This window comes from Vicugna pacos, chromosome 13 (genome assembly GCF_048564905.1).
Source record: "Vicugna pacos chromosome 13, VicPac4, whole genome shotgun sequence".
Taxonomy (NCBI): Eukaryota; Metazoa; Chordata; class Mammalia; order Artiodactyla; family Camelidae; genus Vicugna; species Vicugna pacos.
In genome coordinates, this window is record NC_132999.1 from 35,476,572 (window position 1) to 35,496,358 (window position 19,787).

The 19,787-nt window shown below is 53.0% G+C and overlaps 1 protein-coding gene across 6 annotated transcripts in view; it reads left to right on the forward strand.

Annotated features, from left to right (window-relative positions):
* ERI3 (ERI1 exoribonuclease family member 3) overlaps nucleotides 1-19,787 on the forward strand; it is a 122,976-nt gene that overhangs the window by 85,690 nt on the left and 17,499 nt on the right. For 4 of the 6 annotated variants that reach the window (XM_015236091.3, XM_031684173.2, XM_006200389.4 and 1 more), the window contains one exon: nucleotides 13,009-13,108. The exons of the other annotated variants lie outside the window; for them this stretch is intronic. In XM_015236091.3, coding sequence (XP_015091577.1) covers nucleotides 13,009-13,108 — 100 coding nt within the window. The remainder of the gene's footprint in view (nucleotides 1-13,008; nucleotides 13,109-19,787) is intronic. 6 annotated transcript variants of the gene reach the window in all.

The following is a 19,787-nucleotide window of genomic DNA, read 5'->3' on the forward strand; positions in this document are numbered from 1 at the left end:
CGCAGCTCTCTGAGACAGCTGCAGTCTCTGGCCGCTGCCTGCTCTCGCTCGCTCTCCTTTTTTCCCTCTCCTCTTTCTCGGCTCTCTCTATTATGGGGACTTGCTCCAGCTCTTTCTCTCTCTTCTGTCTCTCCTTTTGTTCTCTCTTTGTCTATTTATCACACTGTGAAGGTTGAAAGAGATGTTATTAATCTGGGAGAATGAAGGCAGGATTAGTGGTATGAATCGGATTTTGAGAGGTGTAATGATAGAAAGACTCGCTCGGCTGGCGGCCTGCGTGAGCTTGATAAATGGGGAGCACTCCAGACTGACTCGCGCCTTCCTCCGCGCTGTGCGCCCTGCCCGCTGGGGCGTGCCGCGCTTTCAGATCTGCCAGCCGGCCCACCCCGCTCCTACCTGAACCGGAGCAAAAAGCCAAGGGTAAAGCAGACACAAATATCTCCCATCGCACTTGGAGACATCATTGCTTTCAGCACCCTTTTCAAGTGGAGGCCTGTTGAGTTCTCAAAGGACTGTGGGCAGAGGGAGTGGGGACCCGGACTTCTGCTTGCTTCGAGGGTCTGTGTGGGTGGAGCTTCCTTCCTGCCCCTGAAATGGATGTCAGGGGTCAGGGAGTGATGAGACAGTCCCTCGACCAGTCAAGTAAGAGTACCAGACCGTATGTAATAGGTAATTAAGCAAAGTGCTGTTGGGAGAACTGTGGTTTGAATTGTGGAGGTCAGGGTGGGATGTGGAGAAGGGAGGGAGAGAAATCAGGAAGAGCTTCCTGAAGGTGGTATCCTGGCAGACAGGATTTGGAGAGGGTAGAGGAAGGCTAGTTTTCCAGGTGGGAAAATAGCATAAACAAAGATGTGAGGACAAATAATCCTGACTTGCGGGAGGCTGAAGAGCCTCAGAACCGGGAAGGGACAGAAATCAAGTAATTAAGCCCCTCATTTTCCAAAGAGGAAATGGTCCTAGGGACTAGAGTTGCCATTTCCTGAAATGATTTTCTATTCAAGCCCTGTCGCTTGTTCTAAAGGTGCCGTTTCCCTGGTCCTTGGAACACAGTGAGCCTTTCGATCTTCTCTCCTCAGTGGCTTTGGTCGCAGCCTTTCACCCTTCAGCTTTGCAGCCAGAAGATTCTTGCTTAGGTTCACTGCTGCTTGATCCCAGTCTTCTCCCAGGAGCCATGGCTCAGAGTTCTCCTCACACTCCTACCCTAGCCCAGCCTGCAGGCTGTGTGGAGAGTGCTGTCCCAGTCCGCTGCTACTTGTGCAGTGAGCAGAGGATCAGGGGTGGCACACCCCATTCTGGGCTCCAGATGCCCCCGGTCTGAGCACTGTCCTCCTTTCTGTTCCTACAGTGGTTCTGTCTGATCACTCTGTCGCAGTGACTCTTTTCCTGCAAAGAACTGTGAGTTCCTTGAGGGCAGGATCTATCTATGATTCAGTTGAGTTGCCAGGGTCTGGCAGGCCTTCAGTGAACATGTGAATCTTACTATGAATGAATGAGGTCAGTTTCTCGTGCAGTTTCTTCCTCTCCCTCTAGGTAAAAAAATGGTCCCTGTTTCCCAGGCCTGTCTACCCTTGGGAATATGGAAGGGTGAGTGTACAAAGGAACTAACTTTTGACATTGGTGGAGCAGCTAAGATTGCATAGCATGGCAGTGGTCGACCCTTGAATGTCTTCCCACCACCTTAGGAAATGGTGTAAAACCCTCATCGTGTCTTCTGAGGCCCTGCATGGCCTGGCATCTCTTGCCTTCCTCATTGGCCACATCTTGTGCTTGCTTTCTCTGCTCCAGGGACACTCTCCTTGACTTGATTCCTGGCAGCTGCTGTGTTACAGTTTGCCTAAAGGCCTTAGCACGTGTCATTCTCCTGTCCCCAAACACCTACCCCTCCCAGTCAGTCAGTTTCTGCTGCTCTGTCCTCAGGGTTCCCCAACTAGGTCAGGTTCCCCTCTTTCATCCTGTAACAGCCTATATTTCTTCCTTAGCCCTTGTTATAACTATCATTTAGTGATTTTTATGTTGCTATTTGTTTAACATCCGCTTTTCCCAATAGAATGGAAGCCCTCTGAGGGCATTACTTTGTCTGTATTACCACTTGTACATATATGGCCTGACACATAATAGGCTCTCAGTAACGTTTGTCATGATTAAGTCAGTGTGACCCCAAATTCCACATTGTTTCATTGTGTCACACCAGGTAAACTGAAGGTGGAGGTGACAGAGGGAGGGACAGGGGCCAGGATGTTGGGTGTGTCCAGAGAGAAGGCTCTTTGGACCTTAGCTCTGGAGATTCTGGTGTTCAGCCTTCCCATCTCTGAGCCTTCCTTGTTTCCATCCAAACATCAGAGAAGAAAAGCGCCTCATCAACCCTACAGCTTTTATTCTCTTCCTGGGTGATCTTATCCACTCGTGCAGTTTCACGCGCCACCCATTTGCTTTCCTAGGACTTTCTTGTCTCAGCTCAGACCCCTGAACTGAGTTCCTGGCCTGCGTGTCTGCCTTCCGCAGGCACCCCACCTTGGATGTCCCATTGAAGGCCATCTTGGTCCTTCTCGATTATTTCCCTCCAGGCCTGGTTTCTCCCTCGGGATTCTCATAGGCTGTCAGTCCCCTACCGAGTGTGAGTTTACGGGTCTCTCTTTCTAGCTTGGGAGCTCCTTGAAGGCAGCGGTCTAGTCTGCTTCATCTCCATCACCGAGCACAGAGCTTGGCATGTGGGTTTGCTCATGAAGTGTATGTTACAGGAGCAAGCCAATGAGGAGACAGAGAGCCCTGGAATGGAGGCTTGAACACCCTTTTCATTTTCCTAGAGAGAAGGAAGGAAGGTGTGTATGCTGTGAGGGCTGGTGGGGTGGCGGTGCTGGTGGTGTCACATGCTCCATAGAGGATTATATTTTAATTTGGAAAGCACTTTAGAAACTTAAAGTGCTTTGCCTAAGTGCTGACTGCTATTAGTGTCTCCTTTTTATTAGGAAAAAGAACATGATTTTTCTCTTTCATCTTCAGGCCTGTCCAACTTCTGACAGTCAAACTTAGCAAAATGCCTGCCCCTCACTGAGGACTAGTTACATGCCAAGTTCAAAGCTTTGGACTTGAAACACAAAATTCTGCTTTGCAGACTGGTTCTGACACCCCTGAGGGGATTAGCCCTGACAGCTCAGTATCAGGAAGGGGGTGGGAGAGACAGGGTCATTCGACATAGTTCAGGCTGTAGTCCCATGCGCCTCCCCTCTTCATGTAAGTTTGGGTGGGAGGACATGAGAACTTGGACCATTTTCAGGGAGACAGGAAAGACCCCAGTGGTTATCAGAAACCCTCTTGTCATACAATACTCAGGGACAGACTTCAGAGAGAGATTTGGGGAGGAATGGCCCCAGGAAGAACTGGGTCTGTTCAGCTCAGGGATGATAGGACCAAGAGGCAGAGACATCACAGCTGCTGGGCTTGGTGATGTTAAGAGCTGCCGACACAAAGGGCTAGGTCAGGGAGGGAGGATGTGTAGCAGTCGCAGGAGAAATTCTGGTCCAGGAGGCCATGAGGCAGGAACTTGCCTTGTGCCCTACAAGCACCTTTGAGGGCCCTGCTGGTATGAAGGAAACACCCCTCCCCACGGAGTAGATTTGGTGCTGTGACGGCAGGAGGTCTGACAGGCCCATCTGTGCCTTATCATTGGGCTTCTCTGTGTGACCTCTGTCCCAGGCTTTTCCTAAGTGGCTACAAGACATACAGCACCCTGTTTCAACCTGGTCTATGTCTGCTAGCCCTGGATGCTGAAGGCTCTGCCCATGGCTGTGGTGCTGGGAGGTGGAAGCTTTGGCCCATCTTGCTAGTGCCCTGCAGTCCCCATCTCCTAATTGGGCCCTAATCTGGGGGAGCTAGGGCAGGGGTGGGGTGTGGGGAGTACATTGAGCCTTTTGCCTTAACTGAATTTCCATACCTCCTGTTGTTAATTATAGAGATGTAATAATGCGATTAGTGCACGATTAAAAAAAATCCCTGATATGATTACCATGGATTTAATATCACATGATATATCATTATATCGTTATGCAGTGACAGATGTAATTGAAATACACTTATTGGAGCCGGGGGTGATGTTTCATTCAATCCCCAGCACCCCGGGGAGGAGAGGGCTGGCTCAGAAGAAGCAATGGGAGAGGAAATTGTAATGAAAACAAAGAAAACCCACAACGTGGCTCTCACCCTGGGCAGCTGGCTCAGACTGACCTGCTGCCTTCCCCTCTGTGACAGTGCACGCAGGGCCCCGGACAGGCCAGGCTCTTTAGTAGGGGCTCAGGATCCTGCTCCTTATCTGGTTCTCTCCCCAGAAAGCTCAGTGTCCCCAAGTCCCCTTTGACTCAGCAGTGAAGCAAGCGCTCTGGGAACATGGGAGAGATTACTCCACCTGAAAACAGACTCCGGAACCTCAAGGGATCACACTGAGCTGTCAGCTGTCTTCCAAATGTTGTGGATCCTGGACCTGTAGCGCAGCCCCTGCATTTGCTGTGGCGGTGGTCCAGTGCACTACAGGCAGCTGTCCTGTTGTAGGCAGTGAGCAGGAAGGTTAAGTACACAGAGAAGATGATTATCCCACTCAAGTTATGTTGACGGACAGAGGCAGTAGCAGCAGCGCTGGTGCCCCTGAAGTGTGTTGGTAGCCAGGGAACCCCATGAAGACACAGAACTTCCAGCTGGGGATAGAAAGGATGGGTTTGTGTTACCTGATGGAAGTGTCCATCCTTTTGCTGCTATAGCTATGCTGGCCAGGTCTCTCTTGGCCTGAGGAATGGAGTCAAAGCTACCTGTCAGGCCAAAGATGTCAGAAAAGGAGAAGAGGGACAGGAACAGTCTCCCCTTCTTTCCTAGCCCAGGCAGCTGAGCCCCCTGTTCCAAGGATGGCTGGGGGCGGGGGTGGGATTGCTGTTCTGCTAGGCAAGAACAACAGTGGTTCCTAAAGGAGACTGGATAGGATTGGCAGGAGCAGCCACTCTGAAAATCAGACCTTTCTGCCTGGCAGAATTATACCCAGAGAGATGTCTTTGTTTGCCTTCCCTCAGTAGAGACCATTCAGAGAGAGCAGATACAACCCCACTCTTAAGAGTCTTCCAGCATCAGTGGGTAACAGATTTGTAAACAAATCTAATATTACAGGTGCTCTTCAGCGTATGGGTGGGTTTAAGGAAGGCATGAGTCAGGAAAGACTTTGTAAAGGGAGGTACTTTTGAGTTGAATGTTGAAAGAAGAATGTGTGTTCATTAGGAGAAAAAGCGGAAGACGACGGAGGGCATTCTAGGTAAGCTGAAGGAATTGCTGAGTAGTCTTGAGGGCATGAAACAGCAATCCCAGGACTTGGTGGGAGGCAGGGTTGACCCCTACATCTCTGGTAGACCAGGTAGATGGTAAGAGCTTTCACTGGGATTTGGGAGCCCAGGAGAAGGAGCACGTTGGAGAGGAGATGTTGAAATGGGTTTTAAACATACTGTGAATGAAGTGCCTTAGTAAAATCCAGGTGGAAATGCCAGGTAGTCAATAGAATATAAATGGCTGACACTCAAGTAGTGGCAAGAAATATTAAGACTGAAGAGAAAGTTGAAGAAATCACCCATGGAGGATGGTAGAGCACAGAAACAGGAAGGCTGAGCGCATGAGCCCACTCGTGACCGGGTGGGACTCTACAGGAGTTTGAGAGAAAGACGTCAGAGAGAGGGGAAAACTCAAAGAGTAGGACGTTGAGAAAATCAAAGGAGAAGGGTTTCAAAGATGAAGCAGGCTGCAGGGTGGCAAAACGCAAGAGCCTGAAATTGTTCATAGACAAGGACAGCGTGGTGACGACTGCTGACTTCCATGGGAGCCAGGTGGCGTGATGAGATGAGCTGGACTGCAGAGGTTAAGGGGTGATGGGGGAGGTGAGTGGAGGTGAGCGGAGACAACCTTGAGAAGTTTGGTTATTAACAGGAGAACAGGCAGTAGCTGGATCAGGATGTAGAGTGAATGGAAGACTTTAAAATAATAATCTAATGCTTATATAATTTTCAAAGAGCCAGGCATTGTTTTAAGCACTGTACATGTAATAACTCATTTAATCCTCACATCAGCTCTATGGGGTAGAAACTATGATTACCCCAGTTTTGCAAATGGGAAACTGAGACACAGAAAGATATGTGAAGACGAGAGAGAGTCAAGCATATACTTGAATGCTAATGGAAAGGAGCCAGCAGAGATGGGGAGGTTAAGGGTTTAGAAAGAAAGGGGATACTAGATGGAACAGGATCTGAGTAGGCAGAAAAAGGGTGAAATGTAGAGCACAAGTTGGGCGTGGCCTTAGATTGGAAGTGAGATGTCTCTTCTATCAGAACAACATCGGTAAAGGAGCAGGTAGGGAGGGTACAGATGCATTTGTACTTGAGGGGCATGCAGTTGAAAGAGTTCTGCCTAGCAGCTTTTGTTATCTTTGCAGAAGTAGGAGGGGAGTAGGATGGTTGGATACCATTGAGCATTGCGAAGATAGTGATCTTGGGTCTATAGTGGCCACTCTCTGTACATAACAGTGACTTTTTTCCAGCATCGCTTAGTTCAGGTGCAAGTGTGGAAAAACAGTCATGTTGGGGTTTCTCAGGAAAGGTGTACTAGGATAAGTGGGCAGGGGAATTGAAGACTAGGGTGGTTGAAGTGATGGAGTCAAGGGGTCCAGGCTTAGTAGAAACAGGCCAGAAGGGGAAGGACAGACTGGGGGAAAAAAAGCAAGAGTAGAGGGAGAGAGGGTACAAAAGCTGGAAGGATAGGGGGCTGGGGTCAGGGTGGAATCTGGCATTGTGTGATTTCAGAGGGAGAGCAGTTCTGCGTGAGAACAAGGCCCAGGGTGTGGCCACAGGGACAGATGGCTGAAATTGGTAGAGGAGAAGGTCATTAAGGCACAGGGAGCTGAGAAAGCAAGAGGCAGGATTCATAGGTGGGTTTATCCTGTAGATACTAAAGTTACTCAGAGTGAGGACAGTTTGGAATGAGGCCCCTGGGGAAGAGAAAGAATGGTCGAGAAGCAGCAAGAAAGAGGAAGTTGAAGGTGTTGACAAGGTATATCCAGCAGTGAGTAGGTATTAGTTTTCCAGGATTACTGCATAACTAATCACCCCAAAACTTAAAGACTTAAAACCACAAGACCTATTTTACTATTTCTCATGGTTTCTGTAAGTCAGGAACTCAGGAAGAGCTTAGTTAGGTAGTTCAGGCTCAGGGTCACACATGCATTTGTGGTCAGTGGCTGGAGCTGGCACAGTGTATGGCTGGAGCAGCTGGGGGTTGGCTGGGCATCTCTCTTTCTTCACAAGTCTCACTGCTTCTCCTGTGGTCTCTCTGCATGGGCTGGTTTGGGCTTCCCCACAGCTTGGCTGCCCGGGAGCAGTCTGACTACTTCCAAGAAGCCCCTGGGCTCCAGCAAATGAGGAGGAAGCCGCCTCAGCATTTCTGAAACAGCCTTAAAGTCACATAGCATTGCTTCTGCGTTGCCCTTTTGGTTGAAATAGTAACAGAAGCCCACCTCATGTCAAAGGGAGGAATATAGACTCCTCCTTTTGATGGCAGGTGTATCAGAGTCATATTGTAAGAAGAGTGTGTGAGATGGAAGGTAATGTTACTGCAATCACTGGAAAATACAGTCTGCCACCACTGGTGTTAGGCAGAACCTGGAAAGAGAAGAGGGAACAGCATTGTGAAAGACAGTGTACATTTTGGGTGATGGCACCAAGAATATTTGGAGGTGGTAGTGGGGGTGGGTGTTCCTGAGAGACCTCAGGTATACCTGGGAGGGAGAATGGTCATCCCATTTTGTAGTGTAGGGAATTGAGGCTCACAGAGGTTTGATAACTCATCCAAAGTTACGGTGCTACTAACTGGCAGAATTGGGAACCAAATCCAGGTTTGTCTGACTCCATAGCCTGAACACACTTCCTTTCCATGAGGCCAGGTCTCCTGGGTACTCCGTCCTCATGTTTACCTGTGGCCCTGGCACTTGGTTCATCAACTATAGACATGTTGGCCAGTTAAATAAAAGGTTAGGTGGTAGTTAGTCTGTCAGACCTTCTCTTCCCCCATCCTCCAGAGTATCACCTTTATATCTTTGTTGGGTGTTTATGGGAACGGCAGGTGACTTGATTCGGTGCCTCGTCTTGGGAAATGGCCCTTCAGCCTCAGGCCCACAGGGTGACCTCGTCGGGAGGCTGGAGGGGTCAGATGTGCTTCTGCCGGTGTGCAAACTCTGCATCTTCTGGAAGTTGCAGAGCAGTTTGTGCTTCTCTTTGCAGTCTGAGCTGGGTTCTAGCCCCAGCCACTGCTCTGCCCAGTCTGTGTCCACCCAGCCCTCGGGGCCCTGGTAGGTAGCGAATGGGTGGGCAGAGACACCCTAGCAGCTGTCGATGCCTCTTCTTTCCTCTTTGAAGGATCTGATGCTGCTGCCGATGAGGGCTACTTCATCTATTAAACCCAATACACTTGTCGCAGCTGCTAAGCCCCCGTAAGCCGCCGGGCGCCGTGTTTGTGATGGGACTGACAGTGCATGGAGGAGGCTGATTATACACGATTCCATTTCGCGGGCCCAGCAATGTAATTTCACAGGGCGATCAGCGTTTGCATGTAATAGCAGGCTGTGCTGAGGTGTCAGAATATTAAAGGCGCTAATGGCAAAGCTCCCTGTTCCACAGGGGGCCACCCGCCGCGCCTACAGCAGGGCTGCGCGGCAGGCCCGTCGCAGATGGCTGGCCACTAAGCTAATGGGGCAGCAGCCAAGGCGGGCAGAGCCGCGAGAGGGGAGAGCCAGCCGGGAACAGCTCGGCACCTGCTTCCCCGCGCATGGAAATTACCGCAGCCCAAGGGAGGGAAGTGTGCGTGCCTGCCTGGCACAGGGCTGGGTGGGTGGCTGGGGAGGCCCCGCATCTTTCACCCTGGCCCTCCCTGCCCTGGATAGGACTCAGGCTCCTCAGTCATCCTTCCACCTGCCCCTGCTTTGGCCAGGAGCCCACAGCTGGGCAGGCGGGCCCTGGTGACTGGGAGAGGTGCAGCTGGAGAAGTAGCACTCAGAGAACTTGGAACCAGTGTGGGAAAGGGGCTCAGGCACAGGCTTTTGGCTCTTAAATTCTTGCTTAGCACTGAACAAGGTCAGAAAGCTTTTGGGTTCCTTACCCCATCACACCCCACAGCCTGGCAGGAGGGAGGGAGGAAGGGGGGAAAGGAAGCAGGTGGGAAAAAGGGGTTAGACAGTAATTAGGGCCCCTGACTGATGCCAGTGTTGCATGGAGCTGGAAGGCAGCACTTCAAGATATGGTGCCCTCCGTCCATGTTGGCCACCCCAGCTACACCCCAGCCATTGCCTGTTCTCATCAAGCTTTCTCCTGTCATTCTCCTTTGTCCTTGCTGTGTCTTCTTCCTGGTGCCCGCTAGTACCACTCTCTCCAGGAAGCTTTCCTAAACATTGCCAACCCCACATGGGCCTGTTTGTCTCCATTGTCCTTGTGGGCAATCCACTGGGGACAGCCTCCCCAGTCCTCCTGCTTGGATGGCTCCCTGGTCCCAGCCTTGACTTCTCAGCCCAAATCTCTGGGACATAGCCTGCATCACCTTGCCCTGAGCTGGGCTCCTGGGAATGCCCTGCTGAGATTCACAGGTGGATGTAATCTCTGAGGGAGGACGTCTGGAGGGAGTAGGGATGGAAGGATGGGCTGAGTCACTTGAGGGAGAGTTTGGTGTGCCTGTGTGGGTATGTGCACTCGTGCTCGATGGTATATGTATCTTGGGGGAAGGAGAGGGGAGGGACTTTAGAAGTGAGTGCTGGGGTTGGTGGACATGTAGGTACAGGCCCAGAGGGCAGCAGGTGCAAAGATCCAGACCACATGTTAGTAGGAGCACAGATTGCAGAAGGACCCAGTGTTCTCTGGATGGCTCTCTTTCTTCTGGCTGTGCCTGAGAGGTACCCGAGATGGCAGGAGTTGGGGGAATTTGTGGTGCAGTGCCCTGGTACTCTGCCTCGGGGTGGGCAGGGAGTTCCATGAGGCAGGTGGTCATGTCTGAAGGCTCAGCCCTGCAGAGGTGTGTGGCAGTACCTGGAGGAGGCATGCCGGGGTTCTCAGCAGGGGCAGCAGAGGGAGAGCCCAGGCTGAAGGAGAGCAGTTTTAATTAACCGGTTTTAATATCATTTTGGACTTTGGCTGGTATGTGAAGGCCCCGCAGGAAGCAGCATTTGTAAAAATTAAATCCCTCTTATTAGGAGCTTGGCAGACCCATGTGCACACGCCTTCCCTTCCCCCCGCCCATGCCCCCCCTGAGGAAGTGCCGGATGAGGCCATGTCATGGCAGCAATTGGTTATCACGCCTTATCTGGGAATATGAAACTGTGCAGCATGACACCCTGGCCGCGATGGAGATGCCAATTCATCTCGCCCTGGCTCTGACAAGCTAGACTGCCCTTCCTGAAAGGCGTTTGTCAGGCGGGACCGGGCTGCTGCCTCGCTGGGTACCCCTGCTTTCCTGCCGCGGGTCCCAGCTTGCCCTGGACCAGCCAGGCCCAGTCCAGCCCTCCTGGGCTCTGCTGCCCTCCGCCCCCCTCCCACATGTCCCAGTCTGGGGAAGATCTTGGGAAGTCATAATTATAATAATAATCTAATCATGGTGACGCGTCGGGGCAAGCGCCTACTGTTATCTGAAGTGGTCTTCCCGCTTAGCTGCGATAAGACTCAGGATGACGTGCAGATAACGTTGAGCTGCCCTGTCCCCGAGCTGTGAGCAGAGCAGAGAGGCCTCCACAGCCCTGCTGCCCGCCCGCCCGCCGCTTTAAGCCGGGAAGCGGCAGCACCTGCTAATGCAAGTGTTTAATATTTGATGGGCTGGGATAAAGCAGGATCACCTTCGAATTGAATTGAGTGTCAGCCGAGAATCTATTACTGAAATTCGGGTGTGATTTGACAGCAAAGTAGACGATGTTATTCTTCACTAGTTACTGCAATCTTCTCCCCGACATCACTTAAATATTTTTTTCTTTGCTTGAGTAAACACACATTATCCTTCTTTTTTCCCCCTTCCTTCCCTTTTTCCTTTTTAGAGGGGGAAAAAAAACCCATCCAGCTCGCCTTCTCCAGGCTGATAGAGTAGATTGTTATTTCTTTATTTGTCCTATTAAATGGAATTTCTGATCGTTTAATCCGGCCTTTGTAAGTGATTTTAAAGTACTTGAAAGCCAGCCCGCCACTGCTCTCTGGCCCACTGCGTTCCAGCCGTGGCCCTGACCACGCTCACAGCTCCTCCAGCTGTGCACCGCCCACTGCCTGCTTTCCCTGCTGCCTGCGTCCTGGCTCTGCCCTGGCTCAGAGCCAGTGTCCGCTCCCCTGTCCTTGAGCCTCGTGCGCAGCCCCCGGTTTGTGGGTACAGCTGTGGTCTGAGAAAGGGTAGGAGGGTTGGCTTGGAAAGTTGGGCTGTGGCTGGTACCTCTGTGGTCAAGGAAGGTGTCTTTGGAAGGGCCTGAGGTTAAAGTACAGTGGCTCCTAGCCTCCCAGTGCCCAGAGGGCTGAGGCTTGGCTCCTGCAGCTGGGAAGGAAGGGTACCAGCCCCTTCCATGGCTCCTTGGTCCTGGCACAGACTGTATTTCTAGGCTCCTGTCTTCCATTTCTGACTCCCTGCTGGGCACTCCACTGCCCTACCCCCATGAAGGAGTCTTTAGTGGGATGGGGACCTCCTGGGCCCAGGGCTCCTCCTGGGAGGTGGCTCTGCAGTGCCTGTCTGACCATGGCTGGCAGTCACTTTAGTTCCACCAGTGGACTCACCATCCGACTTCAGGGAACTCACCCAAACTTCATTCCCACTGACCACTGTCCCACACGCTGTCACCTTCCTGCAACTAGGAGGACAGTATGGTGTTTGGGGACTTCTAAGGTGAGGAGCTGGGTAGTGTTTGAAGGGTCAGCTAGCTATGCAAGCCTACTGGCAGAAGCCCGGGACTTGCTAGCAGGCTGAACAGGAATTAAATCCCTGTTGGGGACTTAATAACATTTGAACCCTTGTAAGTCCCTTCTTTCTGGGCCTCAGTTTCCTCATCTGTGACATCAGGTCATCATGCCTGTAAGGGATGTAAGAGAAGGTGCTGTCTCTGTCCTGATGTGTGCCCCTCCTCCACCAGTGGAGGTTGGTGGCGGCCAGGTGGTGTGAGTAGGGGATGGAGGGGGGCAATGGAGTGCTGGGGGCCTGAGCAGATCGATGCCCCCAGCACTTCCTTCCCCAACCCCAGGAAAACAATTAAGTACAGATCGATGGGTGGCTGCTTTGAATATGCATAAGTGAGCACTTGACCTTCAGTGAGATCTGCTCCCCCACCACACACACACACACACACACACACACACACACACACTCTTCATGTACTCCCCTCACTGATGCTTGAGTTGGCCAGGTGACCTTACCCCTCCTCAGCTGAGCCCCGACGTGGCACTTGGCTCTACAGTCTGTCCCGCCTCTGGGTCGAAGGCAACTTGACCACAGTTAGGTGGTTGGCCCTTTCTTCTTCGCTTCAATTTTCCAGCCTGTGGAGTAAAGTCTGGATATGGATATATTAGTCTCCAAGTCCCTCCCAACACCAGTCTTTGTGATCAGTAATACTGTCGGGAGGGGACCAGCAGAGGACTGGGGACTCTGGAAAGGTGGGGTGCATGGTGAAGGAGATGCCCTGATGAGTGGAGGGTTCCTGATGAGGAGGAGCTTAGTAAATAGGAACTCTGGAGAGGATCCTGGTGAGAGGCACCCTATGAGGAATGGGGGCCTCTGATGGGGAGACACCCAGGAGAAGGGGAGCTCTGAAGGAGGAAGGGGTTTTCTGGAGGGGGCCTTGGTGGAGAAGGGACCCAGCAAGGGGACTCTCATGAAGGGGCACGATGAGAGTAAGCCCTTGCTGGGAAGACTTGGGGGACTGGGGGTGTTGGTTAGTGATGGGGCTGGTTCAGGGGTCAGGGCCTCTGTTAACAACTCTTGCCTCCTGTCTTCCAGGCTTACAGCTTCGCCATGGGCTGCTGGCCCAAGAATGGACTTCTAGACATGAACAAGGGCCTCAGCCTGCAGCACATAGGCCGGCCCCACAGCGGCATTGGTCAGTCCCTCCACATACCCCCTGGCAGCTCGGTCAGTCCCCTGCCCACGTGCCCCAGTCCCCTGGCACACAGAGGGGATTGGTGGCTCATTCAGTGCTCTCACAGGGTGCTGTCCACAGCTTGGGAGAGTGGGGAAGGGGGTGGAGTGAGGGGAGAGTGGAACCGGACCATTGGAAAGGATCTCTGGAAACAACCTTCAGGAGGAGGCCAGGGGCTGGGCTTTGGATTGGTCACAGGTGGCCTTGGGTTCAGGCCAAGGTGTCCCACCCTCGGCTGCATCTCTGGTGGGTGATATCCTCAGAGGAATGGGCATATGTCAGCTTACCCACCCCCCGTGGAGCTGGAGAAGGCTGTTTAATATTGTTTCAAGTCTGTGACCACTAAACTGGGCGATCAATGGGAGTTAAGGAGATGAATTATTTAAACCTCACCAGCTTTTAATTAGTCGGGGTCCTTCTGACCGATGGCTCCGTCCATAGGGTATTGACTCCCCCGCAGGAACAGCAGCCTCCATTGAGCGGTGCCTGGGTTGGGAGGGGCCACTTGGGGTACCAGAGTGGGGTGCACTCTCAGGGGGATTCCTGTGTGGGAGGGGCTGGAGTGGCTGTGGTTCTAGGCTCTGGAGGCTCCTCTAGCTTCTTATATGTCAATGTGGATATGTGTCTGTGTCTGTGTGCGTGTGAATGGCACCTTAAGCTGCATGTGTTTGTCTAGGAGTTTATATGTGTCCGTGTATGTGTAGCTGTTTGAGGGATGTGTAACAGTGTATTTGTATACATTTCCCTGAGGGCACCTGTCTGTCTGTGGAAGCAGCCATCAGCCTGTGTGTATATCCATCAGAAAGTATGTTTGTTCATTTCTCTATATCTGCATGTGCAAACGTGTGCATGCAGATGCTTTCAAGCAGGGTACTTGATGGGCATCGGCTTTGTTCCAAGTGGGGAGGAGTGGGGGTGTTCCTGGGTGGTGCTTTGACATTATCATAACCTGTGTACCTTTGGGAAGGTATAGGGGGTGGAACTGTGAAGATAAAAGAGGATATGGTCACTTGCTACAGACTAGCCCCTCATCCTGTCCACAGATGTCACCAGAGCCTAGTGGGTGCTGGGCATGCTGAGTGGAAGTTCCTGTCCTCAGGGAGCTCAGCCCTGGAGGGAGACAGACTGAACTGGGTGGTTTCCACCCAGGGTACTCAGGGCCATGGTAGAGACACCTGGGTTTCCCCAAGGGCAGTTTCCCCTGCCCTCCTTTGCCAAGTGGCTTCTACTTCTTCATTTACGTTTCACTAATTTCAGGGATGCCCCATATCATTCTTTTTGGGATGCCCCAAGGCCCTCCTGGGATCTGAGGGAAAAAGGAAGTGGTGGACGGGCCTGGGAATTGGGAGTGTCCTGTACCAACTGCTGTTCCCTCCCATGGGAGCTATGCCGGACCACCTAGAGGAGACCCCAAACCCAGTAAATCGATAGGCCTTGGAGGTCAGCCAGAAGTTTCCTAGAGAAGATGACACTTGAGCCAGGGGATCCTTGAAGGATAAATAGGAGTTTGCTAGACAGACAGATGGGGGAAAGTTTTTCTACTTTGGGGGAACTGTGTGTACAAAAGCCCCAGGGCAGGAGGAAGCCCCGCATGCTAAGAGGACAATTTTGGATGTCTGCAAGTAGTTTCCTGTGACTAAAGTGGGGCATTTGGGTTAGGGAACAATGAGAAAACAAATGCAGAAATAAGCTAGCCTTGAATGCAGGTTAGGGGGTGTGGCTTTTTCACGAAGTTTTGAGGAGACAGAGGAGCTCTGATCCCAAATCAATGAGATGGTCTGTGCACAAATCATTGCAAGTAGGTGCTTAACAAATGCTATGGGTGGATGAATGAACAGTGAGTAAGTGGATGAATCAATGCAAGAGGGATGGGAAAGGGAGGGACCAGAGAACTGGGACCACTGAGAGTACTTGCATTGGCCCAGGGGAGGAGGAACTGCCAGAAATTGAGGCCTAGCCGGTGGGAGGGGCTGGCAGGACTAGGTTAATGCACCCTGCACAGCCTTGTGTTGGTTGCCCTGCTTCTGTGTATCTGTCCCAGGGGGTGTCTGTGAGAGGAAGGGGTTCCTTGTTCCCCTCTTTGCTGCCTCCTGAGACTCAATGATGCCATCCTTGTCTGTTTACCCACATTGACTCTGACCTGGGACCCCTGAAGTGTCTTCTACTTCAGAGAAGGTTTTTCCATCTGGGTGGGCCCCAGGGGACAGCCCAAGGCAGTGACAGTGAAGTAAAGACTTTGGAGCCGGAAGCAGTTCTGGCCCCGTGACCTTAGACAAGGGACAACGTTACATGCCTCTTGGGGCTGTTGGGAAGGCTCAGTGATGTCCCCTGCATGGACGGCCTGTGCCATCCAGGCACACGGTGGTGCTCAGGGAGCTCCTAGCACTTGGTCTTTGTATCTGAATGAAGAGGGCTGCTCTGCCAGCTCCTGGCTTGCTCTGAGGTGTGAGCGAGGGTGCTTGGAAGGTGGGGAGGATGCAGGGCATTAATTGGGCTGGGAGAGGCGGGGAGGGGAGGTGTGGGTTTTGAGCAGTGAGGTTAATGGCCCTCGCGCCAAAGAGACAGCTTTAATGAGCTTCAGCTGGAGGTGCCCCGAGTTACTGTGCGTGCTAAAAGGGTCGCGCTGTAAGAGTTTGATGTGGACTGTTTCCCAGCCCTGGGGTCAGGGGTCAGCTCCTGTCACTGGCCACTCAGGCTGGTCCTCAGTGACATGGTGCTAATTAACTGTGTGAGGAGCTGCCAGCCTGAAGTGGGGAGTGGTACGTATCTTGCTGGGTTGGGGGGTGGTGGTGAGGCAGCACTGGTGACGCTGGGCAAGGGGTCTGCAGATCCCACAGCGTTGCCGTCTCCAGGAGCTGCCTGGTTCTCCCACAATGCCACGGGGGCAGTGGCAGGGTGTGCAGATCTCTGATGACCCTAGGTCCTGGAGGGGTCTCCTGAGCCTCCTTCTAAGGTACGTGTGGCATGGGAATCCTGTGGGCCTACCTGGTGGGGACTCTTGCTGAGCATCGATGTGGTGGGGGTGCTGACAGAGTGAGGGTTAGGCTGATGGGCAGGGCAGGCACATGGACTGTGGGAGGGAGGGGCCCACTGGGATGGGGCTCATGGCTGAGCTGTTTGAGGAGCTGTGGGGTGCTCAGGTAGAGGAGTGACCTGGTCAGAGGTGGGCTTCAGTCAGCCCCATCTGAGAGTTTGTATAGGGAAGGCTAGTGAGGAGAAGCCACATAAGGGGAGCTGCATGGGAGATGCAGAAAGGCATGCGGGAGGTGGTGGTTAATTCCCTGTGTTCGGTGAACGTTTGTTTCTTTGCACCTGCTGTGTGTCAGGAACTATGTTGGTGCTAAGCATGCGTTGGTAAAGACGACAGGGCCCTTCCCCACAGAGCTCCAGGTACAGTTGTCAGGATGGGCTCATGGCTTGGCCCTGAAGGCTGAAGGAGAGGTAGGGTTCATGGTTGGAGCTCCAGGCAGACAGGGGGCTGTCTCATAGCTGCTCAGTCTGGGAGGGGTGCTTCCTCCTGGGGGAGTGGGTTTGGTCTTGGGGGCCTGATGAGCAGGGTGGCATGGAGCAGGTCATGGGTAGGGAGGGACTGCACATTTGCAGAACTGCTGCCTGGTTGTGTCAGCAGGCTCTGTCAGTGTCCTTGGCAACTCCCGGGGCAGGGCGGCCTCCACAGGGGACTGCCGAGTGCTGTGTGGTCCTTCTTTTGGTTTAGCACAGCCCTTGCAGTATTTGGAGGCACTTAGTATTAACTACTTTAATTTTCACACAGTCTCATAAAGGCAGGCATCATCATGCCCATTTTACAGGTTGGGAGGCTGAGGCTCAGTTAAGTGACTTGCCTGAGGTCACACAGCCAGTTGAACTGAGGAGCCAGGATTCAAACCCAGGCCTATCTGAGCACAAAGCCTGTGTTCTTGCCACTGTGCTGAACTCAGAGCACCTTTTTGGTGTTGGGCTTTGTGCTGCCAACAGAGACAGTGAAGAAAACACTCACATCCCACATTTCCCTCAGTGTCTTGTGAAACACTCAGGCCTTGGCAAAGCTTGGGAAGCAACAACTGAGGAAGAACAGGGAGGGGACATCGCGACCCGCCCCCTTTCGCTACAGCCACCCTCAGAGCCAGGGCTCTGCCTCTGGGCTTCCAACGTCCATCTGACCCCGACAGTTCTACACTGTGAGATCTGTTTACTCTTCACCTTTTGGCCCAGGAAAATCTTGCGCATCTCTCAGGTGCCACCCACTCTGGGGATCTTGCCTGGCCCTCCCAGTGTGAGTGCACAGAATGCATCCCTGGGCCCCGGATCTGTTGAGGGTAATGGTCAGGCCCTACATACCTGACCTCTCTCAGGGCAGGACTCAGGCCTCCTCCTCTTTTCTTTTTGGAAACCTGCACAGGAAATGCAGGTAAAATCTCACCTATTGTTGGGACACAGAGGCCGCACAGACTACTGATATCACAGGTGGGGAGAATAACCAGAACCTTTCCTTGTGCCCAGCTGGGTGGTCCTGCCCTGGCTGCGTAGCCCCTCTGCTCTGGGGCTGGGGGGTCTCACAGCCTCAAGTTGAGATGGGATGGCCAGACACTGGGTGGACACCCTCAGAAGCTTGCTGCCCAGCACAGTTTGGCCAGAGAGCTGGGCTGGCAGGTGGCAGGGTAGGGCCTGGCCCTGGGGGGCAGTGCTGGCCTGTAGGCTCCCTGGAAGGAGTGGGGTGTCTATCAGAGTCCAGTCAGAGCACATTAGCTCTGTGACACGGATCTCATTAGCGCCCGTGAGAGGTGTCACTGCAGGAGAATCGTTGGTTCAGGGAGATGCTTGTACCAAAAGGAAGAAAGGACAGTGACAGCCTTTTCTCTGCCGCCTCTGCCACCGCGCTCCCTGGGCCTCCCGCCCTCCTCCTCGTGGGGGGGTGGGGGTGCGGGCTAATGAGCTCATCTGCAGTACGGCTCTGCTTTCCCTTCCTTGAAGTTACCCCGTCCCTCTGAAGACCTCGGGCCCGGGATTAGCACACACCAAACGCCAGCCCCTCTCTTGCCCAGCAGGGAGTTCCTTCTGATCACCCTGCTCCTGCTACCATGGGCGAGGGAAAGAGGTGGGGCCAAGCCAGAGCCACTTGGGGGGGGTCACCCATTGAAGGCTCAAGCCCCACTACCTCCCTTGACAGAGTGACCAGGTCTGCTTCTCTGCAGCGGGCTCTTCCCCAGCGTTCTCACCTTCTCCTCCCCTCCCTTTCCCCACAACACCTCCTATCCAGTGTCCCCATCCCTGTGGTCCCCATCCCTATGGTGAACCCTCCTCCCGAGGCAGAGAAGAATGTGGGGACTCTGGCTAAGGATTTAGCAGGGAGCATTTAGATCTGATCTGATCTGATCTAGGACTTTCTGGCTCAGCTAGAGGGCTTCAGAATCAACCAGAGCCCAGTCTGGTCTTTGGTTGACCTGAGGGTGGTGAAGTATTGCTATGAGGTCCTGCAGACCTGATAGCCTCTCCCTGGCTGTCCCAGAGAGGCAGAGGGGTGCCTGCCCCCGCTCCCCCCGCTTTGGCCACCTTCAGGGCTGGGAGGGAAGGAATCAGCACAGCTGCCTTAGAAGGAGGAGGTAGAGCCGCTGGAGTGTGTGCCTCCCCAGCACTGCCCATTCCTCCCCTACTCCTGTCCTGTTTTTTCTAGTGTGTCCCAGAGAAAGTGAGGGGCCGGGGGATGGCTCACCATGAGAAGGGGTAACTCTCCAGGCATCTACAGGGTCTGTCTCCACTGGCCTGCCTGCATAGCACCCAGTGCTGCTCACTCCTTCCTTCCTGAGCTGGCATCCTTGAAGCCCCAGGGATATCTGAGGAATTGATCCTTGCCAGGTACCAAGCTCTAGTCTTCAGTAGCAGCCACAGATGAAAAAACGGATAGACGGAAGGACAGATAGATGGAGGAAGGTTCTGGTGTATGTCTGCCTGTGTTCTGTGTGTGTAACACACTGGGAAGTACAATCTTTGTTTCCCTACCTTCCTAGCCCCAGGCCCGGCTTGGCCTCCCCTTGTCTCTCTGTATCTCCTGTCAAACCATCGCAGACGTAAATGACAAAGAAATCAGAAAGACAGATCAATGCTGGCCAAATTAGCACTTGCAGATAGACTGTGCGGGGATGTCAGCGCCCTGACCCCTGGTGATCTTGCAGCCTCCGCTGCTGATATTATGCAAATTGCATCCATCTGGCAGGACCTGCGTGCTGGCTGCTCCTACTCAGAGGAGTAATGGGCTGGGGGTGGGCGGGAGTGTTGGAGCAAGAGTCGGTGGAGTGAGTGTGTGCGTGTGTCTGTGCATGCGTGAGCATGTGCTCAAGTGTGTACGAGGGCGTGCGGTGCCCACCAAGCACTGGGCAGTGATGGAGTGATTGACAGGGCAGATAAGGGGCTGCATTGGATTCCTTTGGGCTGGGGGATTAGGAGCAGCCATAGATGGGAGATAACCGGACTTCATTTCAGTTTATTTTCCTCCTTATCCCCTCTCCCCACCTTCACTCCCCGAAAAACACAATCTCTGTAGTTTGCGTTTTCATCAATATTTGCAAGTCATTACCACTGGTTTAAGGTGAGAGACAATGTCAGGGCCCAGATCAGGCTAGCCCTTCCCCCAGTCCTATGCAGG